Below are 20135 nucleotides of genomic sequence, written 5' to 3' on the forward strand. Positions count from 1 at the left end.
GCGGTTTCATCATCACATTTGTTTTTTACTAAACTAATGACAATGCAGATGGAACTGCACTTGGACCAAATGTGGGTGTGCTAAGGTCTGTGAGGTAATCAAGCAGCGCACTGAGTAAGTGATGTAGAAAACCTCTACATTGAACCCTGTTTCCTCTTACGAGGGCCATTTGACCTCGAAACTTGTTTACTTATTTCTGCGTTTTGTGAGATATAATGCCACTTATAAGCGCGTGTAAAGGCTATCATACATTTGTATTTGCCTGTGCAGATGGAAGCCGCTGCCTTCGAGTATTCTATGTTGCAAAATTTCGAACTGCTACCTCTCTGAATAACTTGCTCAGGAGAGAAAGAAATTGAACCACTTCCCTATTCCACCTCATTAAACTGTAATCGAACATCGATAGGAAAAAAAGAATATTGCAGATAAGATAAAAGCTTCGGAATTTTACGTGTATCCACTTTCACGAGTCTTACTTTCATGAATACGTAATTTTTCATCAAAGTTTTCAAAGGAAGCAAAGTGAAGTTTATCGCATCGGTTGTCTGGTTGATCTATAATTAAAAACGTTATCTTTTTTAAACACTCTGCATCTCAAGAGAGAGCCTGTATAGTCAGTTCGAGAGTAGATTCGCAAGGAAGATAAATTTTTGTGCCAAGAATGTGGATATGTCAAATCGTACCTGTAATATATTTAAGTGCAGTTATCTGAAGCGGTTAGTTTAACGTGAGACGCAGAAAATGGAGGAAAACTGACGTTAAGCATTTTCATTGAGATAAAGACACCTGGCTTAAGAAGTGAGAGATTTTACTTTCAGTCAAATGTTTAGTAACACGTAAAACCGTCCATAACTGTATAATAAATTACATTTAATGCCATAAGCAGAACATTCTTGAAAATTGATATTTATCCGCACTTTCAAATATATCAGATTCGTTTCGTAGATAAAGCCATATACTGTGCGTAGTTGGTCACGATATAGCGGTTATACAAGGGTCATTCAGTATCGAACAGACAAATAACTGTACAGAGTAAATGACGAACTAAGCCAATACAAGTATTTGTCTGTTTTCTACGTACTCCTCAGCAGCTTGTATAGACTTGTCTTCTTGCGAGTCTTCTTATCTTCTCAGAGAGAATTCTTTATTGTGAATTTGAAGCTAGTTTTTTTTAAATTTTTTATTTATCTGCTCATTGCCACCGAACTTGTTACCATGCTCAGCTCCTTTCATCGAACCAGACAGATAGGCAAGATGACGTACGAGCTCACAAAAGCTTTGGGAATAGTTTCCAGCATTAATTGTGCGGTATGAGGTCGAGCTTTGTCTTGAAGAACAGGCATGCCTTTCCTCTGGCGTACTGTACTTCAGAATGGGCTCTACTGTGTTATCATTCATGCCTGAGTAGTATAGGCCGTTTATAGTGCGCTGCTCCTCAAAAAAATCGTTAAAAATTGGACCACGTGCTCTCCAAACGATGCTTAACATGGTCGCATTTTTAGTTTCTTACGAGCAACTAATTTAGGGTGCTTCTACTGTATGTTTTGACACTTAAAAGCTATGTATCAAAGTTTTGTCATAGGTTTAAGTCGTGTCCAAAAATACATCACCTTCGCTGCTGAAGATTTTTGTGCTCGGTGTAAATGCTTAATATCTCTTCTTTGGCATGAACGGTAACCTCTCTGGGAACCTAACTTGCATTTATTACGGTAGTTCGATTTGTTTTTAATGATGGGTTGAATTGCGTTGGTGACACAGAATAACGGAAACATTTCCACAGTCCAATAAAACTAGAAGCAATGAAGGAAAAAATTGCATTCATAGTAATTGAAACCTTACAACATTGCCATTTGCGAAACATTAATGTCATTTATCATTTTTTTTAAATTACATTATCATTTTTTTAAAATGACATCCTTTAGATGGCGTCCTCCTGTCTGAATACGTTCGTGAAATCTGCTGTCGAGATTCCTCATTGATCGCTTCAACATCTCAGCTGGGATACTGTGAAATGCATCCCGAATTCTCTGTTGTAATTCATCCAGGGTTCTTGGTCGAGTTGTGTAGACTTTGCTCTTGAGATGCCCCTTCAAGAAAAAATCACAAACGGATAAATCTGGTGATCTAAGAACCAGGGAATGTTACCGAATAGTGAGATCACGCGGTTGCCAAACAGTTCTCGCACATATGTCGATGATTGGCGTGCAGTGTGTGATGTCGCTTCGTCCTGTTCAAACCAGGTTTGTTCAACGTTTGGAAAGTTGTTCAATGCAGGTGTAACAAAAGTTCGTAACATCTCCACTTAACGATCGGCATTGACAGTTATTGTGTTTCCCCGTTCATTTGCGAAAAAATACGGTCCCATAATCCCATGTGATGAAACACCACATCATATTGTCACTTTACTAGCGTGTAAAGAGCGCTCATGAACGTCATTAAGGTTTGAGTTTGCCCAGTAACGGTAGTTCTGTTTATTCACGTAACATGTGAGATGAAATTGTGCCTCATCTGACCTCCATAACACGTTTAGAAATGTATTGTCATTGTTTATTTTTGTTATCATTTGTTGACAGAATCCTAATCTTAACCGATAATCGTTGTCCTTCAGTTGTTGCACCATCGGGTGAAATTTTAAATCAAGATGAAAAACTCTGCGAACACTCTCCAGGGACATTCCAACCACTGCTGCTTGCTTACGAAGTGAGCGCCGTGAGCTCCGTAAGACAGACTCGCGTACAACACCAATGTTCGCTGGAGAATACACACTTCTTGGTTGTCCTCTTGGTTTTTTCTTGAGAGCAGATCCAGTCTCTTCAAAGTTATAAAATCCAACATTTTATCGCATATTTTGAAGGAACGGCATCATGACGTCCTAAATTATAAAAAAGTCGAATCTCCTTCTGCGCCACTACCAAACTATCATTGTTTTTAGAAAACATTTTTATGGCTAACGCACGCTGTTGTCCGTTCCACTTGCGGGCTTTCACAAATAAGAATATGAAATGAGTGGTGAGCGGCCCTCTACTGCGTACACTCCGACTCAGTGTCAAAATATTAAAAGTTTTGGCTGGTTTCGTTGTCTAGGGGCTGGGATGCGTAGTTGCCGAATTACAAGCCAATTACTGCTGAGTCTACAGTATACAATATGTATAGACGCATGAATCGAATGATCGAAGGTTCCTATCACTCGGCAATTGCGAATGTAACATAGAAATTTTGCACTTAAATAAAATCTGCAGGTACTATCTTAACGATTTTAATTGATGAGTACAACAGTAGAAGTACTTTTGCGAATGTGGTATATTTCTGCAAAACACTTATTGGTGTCGATGGTCCAGCAATTTAATAAAATGTTGTTGTTGTGGTCTTCAGTCCTGAGACTGGTTTGATGCAGCTCTCCATGCTACTCTATCTTGTGCAAGCTTCTTCATCTCCCAGTACCTACTGCCAGCTACATCCTTCTGAATCTGCTTAGCGTATTCATCTCTTGGTCTCCCTCTACGATTTTTACCCTCCACGCTGACCTCTAATACTAAATTGGTGATCCCTTGATGCCTCAGAACATGTCCTACCAACCGTTCCCTTCTTCTGGTCAAGTTGTGCCACAAACGTCTCTTCTCTCCAATCCTATTCAATACTTCCTCATTAGTTATGTGATCTACCCATCTAATCTTCAGCATTCTTCTGTAGCACCAAATTTCTTGTCCAAACTAGTTATCGTCCATGTTTCACTTCCATACATGGCTACACTCCATACAAATACTTTCAGAAATAACTTCCTGACACTTAAATCTATACAAATTTCTCTTCTTCAAAAACGCTTTCCTTGCCATTGCCAGTCTACATTTTATATCCTCTCTACTTTGACCATCAACAGTTATTTTGCTCCCCAAATAGTAAAAGTCCTTTACTACTTTAGTTGTCTCATTTCCTAACCTAATTCCCTCAGCATCACCCGACTTAATTCGACTACATTCCATTATCCTCGTTTTGCTTTTGTTGATATTCATCGTATATCCTCCTTTCAAGACACTATCCATTACGTTCAACTGCTCTTCCAAGTCCTTTGCTGTCTCTGACAGGATTACGATGTCATCGGCGAACCTCAACATTTTTATTTCTTCTCCATGGATTTTAATACCTACTCCGAATTTTTCTTTTGTTTCCTTCACTGCTTGCTCAATATACAGATTGAATAACATCGGGGAGAGTCTGCAACCCTGTCTCACTCCCTTCCCAACCACTGCTTCCCTTTCATGTCCCTCGACTCTTATAACTGCCATCTGCTTTCTGTACAAATTGCAAATCGCCTTTCGCTCCCTGTATTTTACCTCTGCCACCTTCAGAATTTGAAAGAGAGTATTCCAATCAACATTGTCAAAAGCTTTCTCTAAGTCTACAAATTCTAGAAACGTAGGTTTGCCTTTCCTTAATCTAGCTTCTAAGATAAGTCGTAGGGTCAGTATTGCCTCTCGTGTTCCAATATTCCTACGGAATCCAAACTGATCTTCCCCGAGGTCGGCCTCTACTAGTTTTTCCATTCGTCTGTAAAGAATTCGCGTTAGTATTTTGCAGCTGTGACTTATTAAACTGATAGTTCGGTAATTTTCACATCTGTCAACACCTGCTTTCTTTGGGATTGGAATTATTATATTCTTCTTGAAGTCTGAGGGTATTTCGCCTGTCTCATACATCCTGCTCACCAGATGGTAGAGTTTTGTCAGGACTGGCTCTCCCAAGGCCGTCAGTAGTTCCAATGGAATGTTGTCTACTCCAGGGGCCTTGTTTCGACTCAGGTCTTTCAGTGCTCTGTCAAACTCTTCACGCAGTATCGTATCTCCCATTTCATCTTCATCTACATCCTCTTCGATTTCCATAATATTGTCCTCAAGTACATTGCCCTTGTATAGACCCTCTATATATTCCTTCCACCTTTCTGCTTTCCCCTCTTTGCTTAGAACTGGGTTTCCATCTGAGCTCTTGATATTCATACAAGTGGTTCTCTTATCTCCAAAGGTCTCTTTAATTTTCCTGTAGGCAGTATCTATCTTACCCCTAGTGAGATAAGCCTCTACATCCTTACATTTGTCCTCTAGCCATCCCTGCTTAGCCATTTTGCACTTTCTGTCGATCTCATTTTTGAGACGTCTGTATTCCTTTTTGCCTGCTTCATTTACTGCATTTTTTATATTTTCTCCTTTCATGAATTAAATTCAATATTTCTTCTGTTACCCAAGGATTTCTACTAGCCTTCATCTTTTTACCTACTTGATCCTCTGCTGCCTTCACTACTTCATCCCTCAAAGCTACCCATTCTTCTTCTACCGTATTTCTTTCCGCCATTCCTGTCAATTGCTCTCTTATGCTCTCCCTAAAACTCTGTACAACCTCTGGTTCTTTTAGTTTATCCAGGTCCCATCTCCTTAAATTCCCACCTTTTTGCAGTTTCTTTAGTTTTAATCTACAGGTCATAACCAACAGATATTGGTCAGAGTCCACATCTGCCCCTGGAAATGTCTTACAATTTAAAACCTGGTTCCCAAATCTCTGTCTTACCATCATATAATCTATCTGAAACCTGTCAGTATCTCCAGGCTTCTTCCATGTATACAGCCCTCTTTTATTTAATAAAATGTAAGTTGAATAATATAGATTTCTACTTCAAGTAATTAGTTATGAACAACAACACTGCTCGCGAGATATTCACTTCCAAACGCGTACTACGTCTTCACTGCAGAAGTCACGGAAATCTCACAAGTACACAAGCCGGCACTCTGAAGTATTTCTCTCTCTTGCGATCACGCGCAAAGTGATCCACCGCAAGTCTTTCCAACGATTGTGCGTCCTTCGCGCCGTCACGTCCAGCATTCCCCGTGTCCTGTCCCGTACTGCCAAGACTCTCCGTGTCCTGTGTAACTCTCACTCGCACCACCGTGTTCAGAACTCCCCGTGTCCTCTCCGGTTATCGATGCTCCTCCCCAACCTCCATATGTCTCTCTTAGTAACAAGTGCTGTGATTGGCTAGAGTGCTCCCTCCATGTCTCCAAGCCAACATACACTCACAACATATTGAAACACATTCGAAATACTGGATTTACCTTTAAATGACTTGAAATTAAATAAATACTCCTACGGCTGGACCATAAACACTCTCTAACACATAATATTAGATACATTAAAAAATGAAATGAACATATATAAAATGAATTGTGACAACCCATGGGAAAATAGTACAAGTACCACATTTTAAGTACCTGGGAGAAATCATCCAGCCATCAGGTATCAACCTTAAGGCCAATGAGGAAAGAATAAAAAACTACAGAAAGGATACAAACTCACGTGGAACTATTATAACCAAAAGTCCATGTCCATTAACGCAAAATTGAGGCACTACAACACTGTTGTACTTCCGAAGGCACTGTATGCATCAGAAACAACACAAAGAGGTGGGCAAACTAAAATCAAAGAAATAGAGAAACAAGAAAGGAAAATCCTCAGGATAATTTTTGGCACAATACAAGAGCAAGGAATCAGGAAGAAGAGACCAACATCAGAATTATATAAATAGACAGACAAGATTACGGATACAATAAGGGAAAGAAGAATGCAGTTCTACGGACATATCCACAGGATGAATGAAAACAGAATTTCAAAGCGAATTCTTAAAGTCATCCACTCAAGCAGGGGAAAAACAAAATGGATAAAAGAAGTTGAAGAGGACCTCAGACAAGCACACATAACAGTAAACGATGCAGAAAATAGAACTGAATTCAGGAACATCATCAAAAAACATAAATTTGACACCACAATACAGAAGAGACCAGGATGCAAATGGACAGTGGAGCGAAAGAAACAACACAGTGAACACATGAAGAAAATTTGGGCTCAGAAAAAACATAAACAATCATCATAGTGGAATTCAAGTTCAGACGCTCTCTTAAATGGGAATAATCGAAAATAATAATAATAATAATAAAGTAATAGAACAAATGGTAGGCCAGTAGCCTAATGTCTGTGTGCTTCCTAATACACAGTAAATATTTAACCAATTTCTTCATGAATAGTATATATCGGATATAATCAAAGACATAGACGAATAAAGATATTTATAAGGATGCTGCTATCGCTTTTTCGTGGCACTGTGGACAACTTATAGGCTGACGTGATTAGTAGTAATCGGCCACTTTGACCTCCAATAACTCATGTACTATTCAAGTTACCATGCCTGTAATTCGTACCAATTTAGGTTTACATTAACAGCTTTCTAAAGACACGTGAATCGACGAAATCGGATGAACCGTTTAGATTTTGGAAATTCGTTGCTGGGTGCTGCTTGTATAACTTACAGTCGGATACTAAACTTTAAACAAATAAAGGTATTGAAAATCTGATTACACCATCAGAATCATCGTGCAAATAATGGTAATGTACATGTTTCGTTTTGAGGTATCATGATTCATTCTACTATTAATTTCTAGACGAACTGTGAAATGTCTGCCATAAAGGTTTCAGAAAGTCCGCCATCCTTGGCACTCCTGGCGCGTCTCCTTCATCGACACAGCGTCACCGTGGAATTCCCAGCCACCTGGTTGGACCCTTCTTGCTTCGGCCAATGTCCGGCACCATGCTGTCGGCCCGCCGAGCGACCCGCGCGACCACTCCGAACTTAGAATATTTTCACGGCTCCACAATTCGCCGGTTACCTCACAAACTGATCCCTGATTATTGAAATGGCGGACTGTTTGCTCGCTGTCACGAATCCGCAGTGCTACCAGTTGCCTGTGCCTGCCACTACTCATTTCTAATATTCCCATTATTCTGTGTTACCCTGTATATAAACGTCTGCCCAAACTACTACAATTACGTGATGTCTGGCTTTAAATACCCATATCTCAGACATCTCGTAATCAGAGAGTGGTCATTTTGTGTGCATCGCTGATCCCGATGGAATGACAGTCTTCTTAGTTACAGGTTAAATCTAGTGGCGAACCATGATGTGCTGCTTGCTGCCCATTCACTACGAGACTGCAGCCTCCCGACTGTTGCTGGACTTCATCGCTCTACGCTGTCGCTACTGATGGGTCACAGCTGTGACTGATAGAAGATGCAGACCTACCGGGCCTTCCTCTGGTGAACTGTCAAACTGACTGACTGCTAGCTGCTATCTTCTGCTTGCTGGGTGGCCACTTGAGTGTCGTCTCACAGACTGTACATGTTCCTCCTTCCTGGTTCAAATGGCTCTGAGCTCTATGGGACTTAACTTATGAGGTCATCAGTCCCCTAGAACTTAGAACTACTTAAACCTAACTAACCTAAGGACATCACACACATCCATGCCCGAGGCAGGATTCGAACCTGTGACCGTAGCGCTCCCGCGCTTCCAGACTGTAGCGCCTAGAACCGCTCGGCCACAGCGGCCGACTGGAAGTTATTCGCTGATATTTTAACACATATCCTATTATCTTATCCTTACTTCCAGTTATTATTTTCAAATCATTCCTTTCCTCACCGATCCTGCGGAGAAGCCCTTCATTTAAGATCTTATCACTACATTCAGTTTTCATCATCATTCTGTATTGTGACATCCGAAACGCTTTGCTTGATTTCATTTTCAGTTTTCCAACAGTCCGTGATTCGCTTCCATAGTGTGTATATTATAACTAATTTCATTCTTAAACTGAGGCCTACTTTCCATACTGAAACGCTCTCTTTATACGTATTCTAAGTTCTAGGGGACTGATGACCATAGATGTTAAGTCCCATAGTGCTCAGAGCCATTTGAACCATTTTTTTGTTGCTCCAGAAGAAAGGTTGACTGTGTTCTAAACATGTAGGGCTCCAGCAGAAGTTTGACATACACTGTGTCTAACTAGGAGAAACCCTTTTAAACGATGGTTTTTCATGCTCTTTCAAACAGCCAACATATAGACTAGATAGATTTTGTCGTAAAGTAGAATCAAAAGGTTGTGTTCCACTTTTCATGAGAGTCAGTAGTATAGAGGCACTGAGGTAGAGCCCTCAGTTTTTTTTTTTTTTTTTCAATGTAAGGGGTCAAGGATGTACCGATCAGAGATCAGAAATGGGGCGAGTTCGAGTCTAATGTTGAGAGTTGCTTACACTAGAAATGAAGGCGCTGCTGTAGCACCAGTGCTGCACAGGTGGGGCCAACGTACAATGGCTCCCTTCCTTCCTGCTGTAGTTCTTCGAGTATGATCAGTCTGAGAATGGTGGTACCGTAGTCACTTCCTACTCATCGCCTCATTCTCTGTTACTGGAGAGTGCTGGAGTGAGGGTAGCATGACTTAAGACAGGGAATGAGTGCACTAATATGCTGTTAGCCCGCACAGTTAGCTGAGTAGTCTAAGGCATGGCTTTCGAGAGGGTGAAGGAGCGCCTGGTTCCTGGCACGAATCCGCCCGGCGGACTTGTGTTGAGATCCGGTGAGCGGAACAGTATGTGGATAGTTTTTAGACGGTTTTCCATCTGCCTCGACGAATGCTGACTGGTTCCCCTTATTCCGCCTCAGCTACAGCATGTCGGCGATTGTTCTCCATGTACACATACACCACCATTACTCAATGAGCAAACAAAGGGGTTACACTCATCTGGTGTGAAACGTTCCCTGGGGGGGGGGGGGGGGGGGGGAGTGTGAGGGGTGAAGTGGACTGTGCTGGTCGTCGTCGGGTTGTGGACCACTGTGGCTGTGGCAGGGACGGAGCCTCTCTGTCGTTTCTAGGTCCCCAGTTAACATACAGAACAACACATACAATATGCTGTTATAAAGGGTGAAATTGTCGGGATCACATGGCTTCGAATGAAGCTGTATTTCGAGACTTTGTAAAGCGTGTAAAACGAAAACTAAGTGGTACAGTGTATACAACTACAAATGTTGCTGCATTCGAACAAGAGTGATACACAGAAAAATTTCTGTGCTCCAGTCCACACTTCAGACGATATACGTATAATGTGTGTCTATGTCAACAGAACTGTATTTTCCTTTCATTCCACCTGCACCATGATAGAACAGACACTGATTAACCAGAAAATTGTGACCACTTACTTCTTTGGCACGGACAGCAGTGGCGATGCTTTGCGACACAATGAGGTCTTCGTAGGTCGCTGCAGGGAATTGGCACCACGTCTGCTCACACAAGTCACCTAACTCCCGTAAATTCCAGGAAGACAGGCGACGAGGTATGACGTCATGTCCAATCACATCCCAGATGAGTTCGATTCGGTTGAGTTCTGGCGAGCTTGGGGCCAGCACATCAATTGGAACTTGGCACTGTGTTCCTTGAACCACTCCATCTCGCTCCTGGCCTTGTGAATTGGCGGATTATCTTGTTGTAAAATGGCACTGCCATCAGGAAACATGACTGTGAGGTCTACATGATCTGCATCCAGTGAACGATACTCCTTGGCCATCATGGTGACTACACGATCTCCACTGGACCCATGTTTGCCCATACAAATGTTCGCTAGACCATAATGGAGCCCTTGCCAGCTTGTCTCCTACCTGCAGTATATGTGTCAAGCAGCTATTTCTCTGGAACACGATGGATTCGTGCCATCCCATCGGTATAACCAAGGAGATATCAGGATCCATCAGACAATGCAGCGCTCTGCCAATGCGCCAACGTCTACTGCCTATGGTCACCTGCCCATTTCAGTCATAGTTGCTGATGTCGTGGTGTTAACATTGGCACATGCATGGGTTGTCGGATGTGGAGGCCCGTCTTTAGGAGTGTTCGGTGCACTACGTGCTCAGGCCCACTTGTACTCTACCCACCATTAAAGTCTGACGTTAATTCTGCCACAGTTCGATACCTGTCCTCCTTTACCAATCTGTCCTGCCTATGTCATCCGATATCTGTAATGAGTGGTGCTGCCCAAACTCACAACATATAGACATTGTTTCACTTTGGTTTCATCACATGTTGAATACACTCTACACAGTACTCCTCTAACACCTGATATGTTGTTCAGTTTCCAAAATGCTCAAACCAAGCCTCTGGGCCATCACAATCTGCCGTCGGTCAAACTCAGATAGATTCCACGACTTTCCCATTCTCTTACATGGACAGCACAATCACTGATACTATATGCACTGTTTGTGTCTGACTAGCTGTCATTCCTCAACCTGGTAATGAAGCTATCGTGTGGAAGGGTTTATATTGATAGTAGGTCGGTAGTCATGATGTTCTGGATGATCAGTGTACGACCTCCATCAAAAGAAAATTGGGCCCAGAGCAACATCACTGTAACGTTCCTACTCCCAAAAACCGCGCTGTTTGCGTTTTATTTTAGTCATGGCAACATGCTAATAGCGAGTTGCTTAGCTTATCATTCGTTTATGTAACTTTTGCAAACAAAGTTGTAAATGTATTTTCATAATTAATCACCATTTACATAATACGGTTCAACATCGTCTGTGTTTCTGTACTGTTTTCACCGACTTGGTAACATGTAGAAATTGTGTGTATATACCAATGTAGTTGTTAGGCATTGTCAGACTACAGATGAAATACTAAAATAAATTCTTCATAGAAGCGTAAAAGCTTTTGACATATAAATGGATAAACACGCGCGCTCGCGAGCACACGCGCGCGCCCTCACACACACACACACACACACACACACACACACACACACACACAGACTCACACATATGCACGCGCGCGAGTATATGGTGCTCATTTTTGATCTCTAACATCGGTATATTGAGTGTGAAAAGTACGTGTTTAGAGTAGTGCGGTTACGATAATTTCTGAGAAACCCAGTCGTGGAAAATGGTTTATATCTACTTGAGCAGCACAAAAGGTGACGTCGAATTTAATATACCCATTTGGCTGATAGATTATACTCGTAGTCCACGAGATATTGTTAGTGAAATTTGAATACAATCGATGACGTAAGTGCGCTGTACACAGACCGGTTACTGTACGATTCCAATCCTCTTCTCCATTGTATTCAAATAATGTCGACGAAAATTGTTGATTACGAAGACAAAAACCAACTGTGTTGCACTTCGAGTGGCGCCACTAAAGCATGCGTTTAGCGAAGAATTAAATAAATGTCATCCACTCAGACCTTTGTCTACCTTTTTAACACAAAAAAAAAAAAAAAAAAAACAGAACAGAAAAAGGAACCTGGTTCACAGAAGTGGAAAACTATGCAAAACCATGATACCACACGATATCTAAAACGTAACCTCTACAGAAGCAATTTGATGGAGAACAATTTCTAGCCTGCACTTAAGAACAAGAATAAAGCAAGAAGGAAACATCATTAAAAAGCTGCAATCCCCAAGGCCTGTGTTAAAACTTAATGGAGGATAACAGTTGCAGTGTTGTGGTCCAAGTTCTCCGAAACATGACAATAAAAATGAACATAGATACCCTACAAAGGTTTTGAACCAAGAAGAATCGACTCTCTTGGCTGACGAGACGTATACTAAGACTTCATCCTCAGACACTGTTTAGTTTACTGACCTGCCTATGGCGGCGCCAGCGGCAACGACGGCCAGGAGTAGCGCCGAGCAGACGGCCAGCGCTGCGATGTGAGCTCCGCGCAGGAGCAACTGTTGCGCATGCGCGCCGCGTCCTTCAGCTGCAACACAATCCAACCAAAGAGACATGTTATCATAGACGACAACACCGCAGAGACAGTAGTGGAAACCGAACTGTCCTCCGCCATGTCTGATGTTGACAGGCAAATGGGTATTGTGTAAGATACAAGGCGTGCTGAAAACTAATGTGTCAGCATTTTATAAGTGAAAAATCTTTAACACTTTTTACATGAAACAAATATTTACATTCTACGTCTTTATTCTTCATGTCTGCATATTTGTAGCTCTCTGCCGGTGGAGGGCTCCGAATGCAGGGTGTAACATGGCGGCGTGTAACGTAACATTGCCGGTGCGTCAGAAACAGCTTGCTGTAATCGAGTATCGAATTCTAAGCGTTCATCCACACACAGAGCATCCTCTCCTTCAGCGTGAAAATGCAAGACCACATACGAGCGATGCGGTATCTGCAACAATCCGACGCCTCGTGTTCACTGTCAACGAGCAAACTAGATACAGAATGAGATTTTGACTCTACAGTGGAATGTGCGCTGATATGAAACTTCCTGGCTGATTAAAACTGTCGTCCCGAGTTTGAGTCTCGATCCGGCACACAGTTTTAACCTTCCAGGAAGTTTCAACCTCCATACAGTCCCAACTTAGCCCCATCCGATTTTCATCTGTTTCCAAAACTTGAAGCACTTCATCGAGGATTTCACTTTGATAGTTATGGAACATTGCAAGCAGAGGTCAGGTTGGGGCTCCATCAGCAAATTCAAACATTCTACAGTGACAGTAACAACAAACCTGTCTCTCACTGGAAGAAATGTTTTCGTCGCGATGGTGACTATGTTCAGAAATAAATATGTACGCATGAAGAATGAGGATGTAGAATTTTAATATAGTTTTTATTTACTTAAAAAGCTTATAAGGGTTTTCACATAAAAATTCGGAGGCATTACGTTTCATTACGCCCTCGTATAATGAGTCCATGTTTTCGGCAATTGCAGCTAGAAATGAAATTATAGCAAAGGAACACTTGATATATACATAGCTTTTCAGCAGAGTAGTAATATATATATGTACTTATAAATATAGTAATATATGTACAGTACATACTCATAGAGACACTAGTCTCAGGCAATCACTTGCATGATATTCATAATGAGAACACAATGTGTGGAAAATTCATTATACGGACGGTCTCCCTGTAATCAGTACATCTGTTTCTAACAAAAAAATATATCCAATACAGAAAATACCGATACGTCTATGAGACAAGTATAATCCACGCAGAACCGCGCGACTGCTACGGTCGCAGGTTCGAATCCTGCCTCGGGCATGGATGTGTGAGATGTCCTTAGCTTAGTTAGGTTTAAGTAGTTCTAAGTTCTAGGGGACTGATGACCACAGCAGTTGAGTCCCATAGTGCTCAGAGCCATTTTTTTTGGTTATCCACGACTTCTGGAGAAGAACAGAGATAAACATTTCAGCATTTAAGTGCATAATGTGGTTAACTTCCAACTGAATTTGATATAATTGAAATAAACTTGGTGTTATAGGGGTCACTTACAGAAATTCTGACTCATAGATCAGGTACAATACAATGGAAACGATCCATCCAATCGAATGCGTTACGTATTTGCTGGCTGATCATAAATTTATGAAATTAATGCTTAAGGCACCACCTACCTAAGCTATCATTCCCCTGTATGAATTTATTATTTACTAATTATATAGGTGTCGTCCTGCAAAATTCCCACTCATGTACAAATGGGTAGCAAGATCCAATTCCGTAGAGTAATTTCCTCTTTACACTTCTCACTGTTTACCTTTCGTACTAGGAGCACCTATTAGAATTTGAAGTTATACTTTAAAACTAATGTCTATCTGTCGACAAGAAAATTCCGTACTTACTGTGTTGTATCCATATTTTCTAAAGTGAAAGCGTTTTAAATTTACCAGAAATCGCATAAAAGAAGTAATGCGTATTGCAACTGTAATATAAAAAAGGATGTAGTTGGTCATATTTTACATTTGGCAACAAAGTTTTCAATCACAAGAAAACTTACACTTCTTAAGCTTTGGAAATGTTGTAAACTATTGTGCAAGTCTTTGTCAAGATTATCTACCAGCACAAGATTCTGGGAATGTTATATTGCCTACGGTGTATGTCAAGGGCAACTTGGATGAAACCAGTATTATTACCTGAGTAAACGAAAACATCAATGTACACAACATACCACATCAATGGTCAATATTTCTCCAGATAGGTGCATGTAGTTACGCGCTGAGCAAACTACAGGCATTATTCCAAAAACAAATCCAGCAATTGTGTAGCTTACAAAATTGGTTTTGTAAACTACATAATTGCCGGATTTGTTTGTGGAATCGATCTCTTTCGCTTTCGTGACAACTGCAGAGTCACCACATAAAGAACGTGTGGTTTATGGTACATCGTGGCATAGCAGGTAGCGCCGAACTACATCCCGCAGCCCTTCCATATGTAATGTACAGACATCAAAGAAAGTTTTACATCACCTCCCTTCCGAGAGTTCCATAAGTTCGTCAAGACACTGTTGGCCCAGATTGTCCCATTCCTCAACGGCGATTCGGCATATATCCCTGAGAGTGGTTGGCGGGTCACGTCCATAAACAGCCATTTTCAATCCCTCTCAGGCACGTTCGATAGGGTTCATGTCTGGACAACATGCTGGCCACACTAGTCTAGCGATGCCGTTATCCTGAACGAAGTCATTCATAAGATGTGCACGATGGGGGCGCGAATTGTCGTCCATGAAGGCGAATGCCTGGCCAATATGCTGGTGGTATGGTTGCATTATCCGTCGGAGGATGGCGTTCACGTATCGTACAGCCGTTACTTCGCCTTCCATGTCCACCAGCGGCGTACGTCGGCCCCACATAGTGCTACCCCAAAACAGCAGGGAACCTCCACCTTGCTGCACTCGCTGGACAGTGTGTCTAAGGCGGTCAGCCTGACCGGGTCGCCTGCAAACACGTCTCCGACAATTGTCTGGTTGAAGTTATATGCTACACTCGTCGGTGAAGAGAACGTGATGCCAGTCCCGAGCGGTCCATTCGGCAAGTTGTTGGGCCCATCTGTACCGCGGTGCACGGTGTCCTGGCTGCAAAGATGTACCTCGCCATGGACGTCGGGAGTGAAGTTGCGCATCATGCAGCCTATTGCGCACAGTTTGAGTCGTAACACGACTTCCTGTGGCTGCGCGAAAAGCGTGATTCAACACGGTGACTTCGCTGTCTGTGCTCCTCAGAGCCATAATCCGTAGGTAGCGGTCGTCCACTGCAGTAGCAGCCCTTGGGCGGCCTGAGTGAGGCATGTCATCGACAGTTCCTGTCTCTCTGTACCTCCTCCATGTCTGAACAACAACGTTTTGGTTCACTCCGAGACGCCTGGACGCTTCTCTTGTTGAGAGCCCTTCTTGGCATGAAAGTAACAATGATTGAACTACAGACAACAGGAGCTGTACACTTCCTTCCTAGTGGAATGACTGGAAATGATCGACCCCCTGCGTCTAATAGGCGGTGTTCATGCATGGTTGTTTGCATCTTTGGTTGGGTTTAGTGACATCTCTGAACAGTCAAAGGGACTGTGTCTGTGATACAATATCCACAGTCAACGTCTATCTTCAGGAGTTCTGGGAACTGGGGTGACGCAAAACTTTTTTTGATGTTTGTATTTCTCAACATAATCACCTTGGCGACGAACAGATTTCTACCATCGAGGAACAAGTTTGTTGCGTCACTGCAGAATGTTTGACTTTGTTGACGGAGCCATAACCTCCACTATCAAAGCAAAGCCGTCTAAAGCGTTCTGTAAGTTTTGGAAACATATGCTCTCTTTTTTTTTCAGGGGCAAAATCGTGAATCCAGCCTTCATCACGTGACGCAATGTTGTTAAGGAATCCATCGCCCTCACGGCCAAAATGCAAAAGAAACTGTTGGCAGACGTTCAGTCTCGTCCGTTTCACGTCAATAGCGAGCATTCGAGGCATCAAACAAACACACAGTTTTCTGAACCGCAGTTCTGCAATGATGGCCTGTACACGCTCTCGCGATATGCCACATTTACCTGAGAGCTGTGACTGTATTATCCGACGATTTCCTTTGATTAGTTATCAAACGCGACTCCGGCAAGTCTCGTCGGTTGCCGAACGCGGTTGTCCACTCCGAGCCCTGTCTTATAGGTTAACGTCAGCAACACCGTTTCCTTCATTACGGGTACCAACATTCCAACGTTACTTCATTCTTCTATGGATCTCAATTGGAGGCACGTTTTCTGCTGTTAGAAACTCGATTACAGTGCGCTGTTTCTCACGCACGACGGAGTTGCGTTATACGTCTCCCTGTTACACGCTACCTCTCTGAGCCCTCTGGTGGTAGAGGGTGGCAACTTGCGTTAGAGGAGCGGTAATGTGCCTAGAGTAATACGCATGATATGTAATACCTCAACCGATATTGAGAACAGAATAAAGAGTTCGGAGGTATTCTTGTTCAGCACACCATCATATGATAGCTGTGACTGAGCTGACACGTTTGCTCTGTTATGAAAGAGTGTAAGAGTAATTATTTAATTTCAGTATTATTTTGAGTAAATTTGTTTTGTTTATTTATAGATGCAATCACATGTTTATGAAACAGTCATAACCGGTTTCGGCCATACAATGACCATCTTCAGATTCTAAAGGCGGTGTACTCTGAACACAGGTTCATCCGTTGTCTCGAATAGGTTAAGCCACGCCTGCTCAACCTCTTCACCCCATCATATTTACACATGATCAACTGGAGACAAATCTGGAGATGTTGCTGGCTGGAGAAGTTGCTGCACGACTAGCAGAGCATATCCAATTTCGCCGACATGAGTGGTCGAGCATTAGCCTGCTGGAACAACACATCACCTTCAAGTTGCAAGAACGCTAAAGAGAGCATCTAACAACGTTCTGCACGTACTGAGCGCTGAGTAGCGTCTCCACGAGGAACACCAATGGTGAACGGCTGAACGGGAGTTGTAGCTTATTGCACCACAGACCATAAGGCCTGGGTGGGGCTTGTGTGCCTTGGACAAATGCACTCTACGAGGCAGCGCACACCAGGTCTACGTCGTACACGCAAACGACCATCACTTGCTTGCAGGCAGAATCTGCCTTTATCACTGAAGACAAAGGCGCACCATTCATCTTCCAAGTGATCCTCTGTTCAGCCGTGTACGCCGATAGTATGGCGTGAGTGGAAGAGGGGCAAGAGCTGTGCGGGATCTTAGTCCCGTTTCTGATAACTAGTTCGTGGCTGTTGGTGTTGACACGTCTGGGCTCTCAAGTCCTCTTATCTGCGCTGTGGTAGTCGTACGATCTGCTACCTCTGCCCTTGCAATACGTCGATCCTGGCGGTCGTCTGTGCTGCGTCGACGTCCAGAACCTCGCCTACGTGTGTTAGGATGTGCACGTGGCCACTGACACAACCATCGTTGTACAGCCGTCGCAACACGTCCAACTCGTTGGCAGTTCTCCGAAGGTCCGTGACGCCAGTTGGAAGCCCACACTTTGGCCCCTTTCAGAGTCGCCCAGTTTGCTGTACGAAGCACGAGTGCGTCTTTGTGGCGTGGCTGCCTTCTTGCTTCACACGTCTGCACAACATTGATCCTTCCAGTCGTGAGTATACCGTATTAAACGGTACACACATGTGGCGCTTTGGTGGCTACACTACTGTGCTATCTGTTGGTGGACGACGGTGAAACCACCAGCATATTAACTATCCCCCCGGCGACATATTTCGTCATTTGATCAAAATCGACGTCGTCTTTCCAGGTGTACTAATGTTTTTTTTTTTTTTTTTTTTTTTTTTTTTTTTTTTACGATAGTGTACTACTTAGGCTGGGATTATTTAATGTTGTAGGTAGTGAATATATTTGCCTACGTGAATTCTGATGTTAATTGATTCTTACATCGCTTCTTGGGAAAACAAGGCAATAATAAACTAAAGGAACATATTGCTTATGTTCTACAGCAAGGGCGGGCGCAACATTTTGGCCCGCGGGTTGGTCCGGCCCGCGGCTGTTTTCAGTGCGTCTTGCGGAAGAAATTCGTGGGGGGAGTGGGGGATGATGGGGGTGGAGGTGGAGAGAGGGAGGAGCTCGTGTTACAATGGGTTCGTCTCGAGTTTGTAGCTCACGACTCATACCAGTGAAAGTTTGCGTTTTTCCATTAGACTATTGTATAACACAGCTGATGTATGGTAGGTTCAAACAATTTAGAATATTAAAATTTTTAAAATGCACAAAGAAAGATGGCTTAGTTTATTTAGTGTTACAGAAACAACCCATGCCTATGTTATTAGCAATTAAAAGTGTTTTTGGCCAAATATTTTAAAAAAGTGTGCCAGTAACAAAAAGTGCATTCCTTGCTAATAGGAGCCTTCTAATATCAAGCATAAATCTTAATTTGAGAAAGAAATTTCTGAGAATGTACGTCTGGGGGACAGCATTTTACTGTATTTTAGAGAATTATGGACTGAAGTATTTGAGATATATTATTATAGAAAAGGACGCGGAAAAATAACTGTACTGATAAGAAATGGTGACCTTATCTGCAGAAGCGACCACGAAAGGATTATCTGCAAAAAACTAGAAGATATGGCAGCATGGCAGCATATGTGTTAGTAAAATAATAAGTTACTGCCTTAGAACTAGAGGTAAAATTTTAGGGTGAAACAGAGAACAAATAATTTAGGGCTTTGAGTGTAAGCGCTACACAGAAAGTTGGCACAGGAGAGGAAATAGTGACAGACGGCGTCAAATCTCACAGAGGACTGATGGCGGAAAACGAAAGTACCCTGTCCGGTTACACTACTCTTAATATAAGCTGTTTTAGTCAAGTTGTGTGTTAGAGTGGTGAACTATACCTACAACCGTGCGAGTATGAAATATGTGTCTTTTTGCACAGTTATTAAAGATATACCTAGTATGACTGAGTTGGTTCAATGTATCCCACGAACATTACCAAACATATGCTCGTGCCTAAAATGTGTCACACAAAGGCATTTTGAAAACCTAGCTTCGAAAACCTCGCATAAAATTTAAACATCATTTTCGGTTTGATTGCATCAAAATTCGTGCACGCGTCCTAATGTACTACGTATTCTTTAACACAGAGTGCTACAGGAAACCTACTTCCTTTTGCATCATCACTAAGTAGTAAATTAAATTTGTGCTTTATACAATTTTGACAGTATTCTCCTTCAAAAATGTCGCTTGTCCAGAATTTCTTTGTATAAATATCAATAAACGTGCATTTTTGAGAATTTTCAAATGTTGTCATCTAACTTGGATAACATATTCCGTAGTACGAGATGACATCGAAAGCTAAATTACACATAATTATGGCAGGCCAACTAACTTTTAAAGAATGGTGCACAATAGTTCACAGTGATACAGAGACATGACACTATTTGCCAACACATTCGCAAAGTCTCTGTAAACAATAGTCGGAACGTTCTATCAGTCGGTCAGTTCCTCGACGGTAGGTATCCGTCCCTT

The 20135-nt window shown here is 42.3% G+C and overlaps 1 protein-coding gene across 1 annotated transcript in view; it reads right to left on the bottom strand.

The window, feature by feature from the left end:
- Positions 1-20135, bottom strand: part of LOC126335775 (retinal guanylyl cyclase 2) — a gene marked incomplete at its 5' end in the record, with an annotated part of 576657 nt that overhangs the window by 548292 nt on the left and 8230 nt on the right. Inside the window, one exon of the mRNA XM_049999236.1 lies at positions 12492-12609. Coding sequence (XP_049855193.1) covers positions 12492-12609 — 118 coding nt within the window. The remainder of the gene's footprint in view (positions 1-12491; positions 12610-20135) is intronic.

The sequence above is a fragment of the Schistocerca gregaria genome, chromosome 2 (assembly GCF_023897955.1).
Source record: "Schistocerca gregaria isolate iqSchGreg1 chromosome 2, iqSchGreg1.2, whole genome shotgun sequence".
NCBI lineage: Eukaryota > Metazoa > Arthropoda > Insecta > Orthoptera > Acrididae > Schistocerca > Schistocerca gregaria.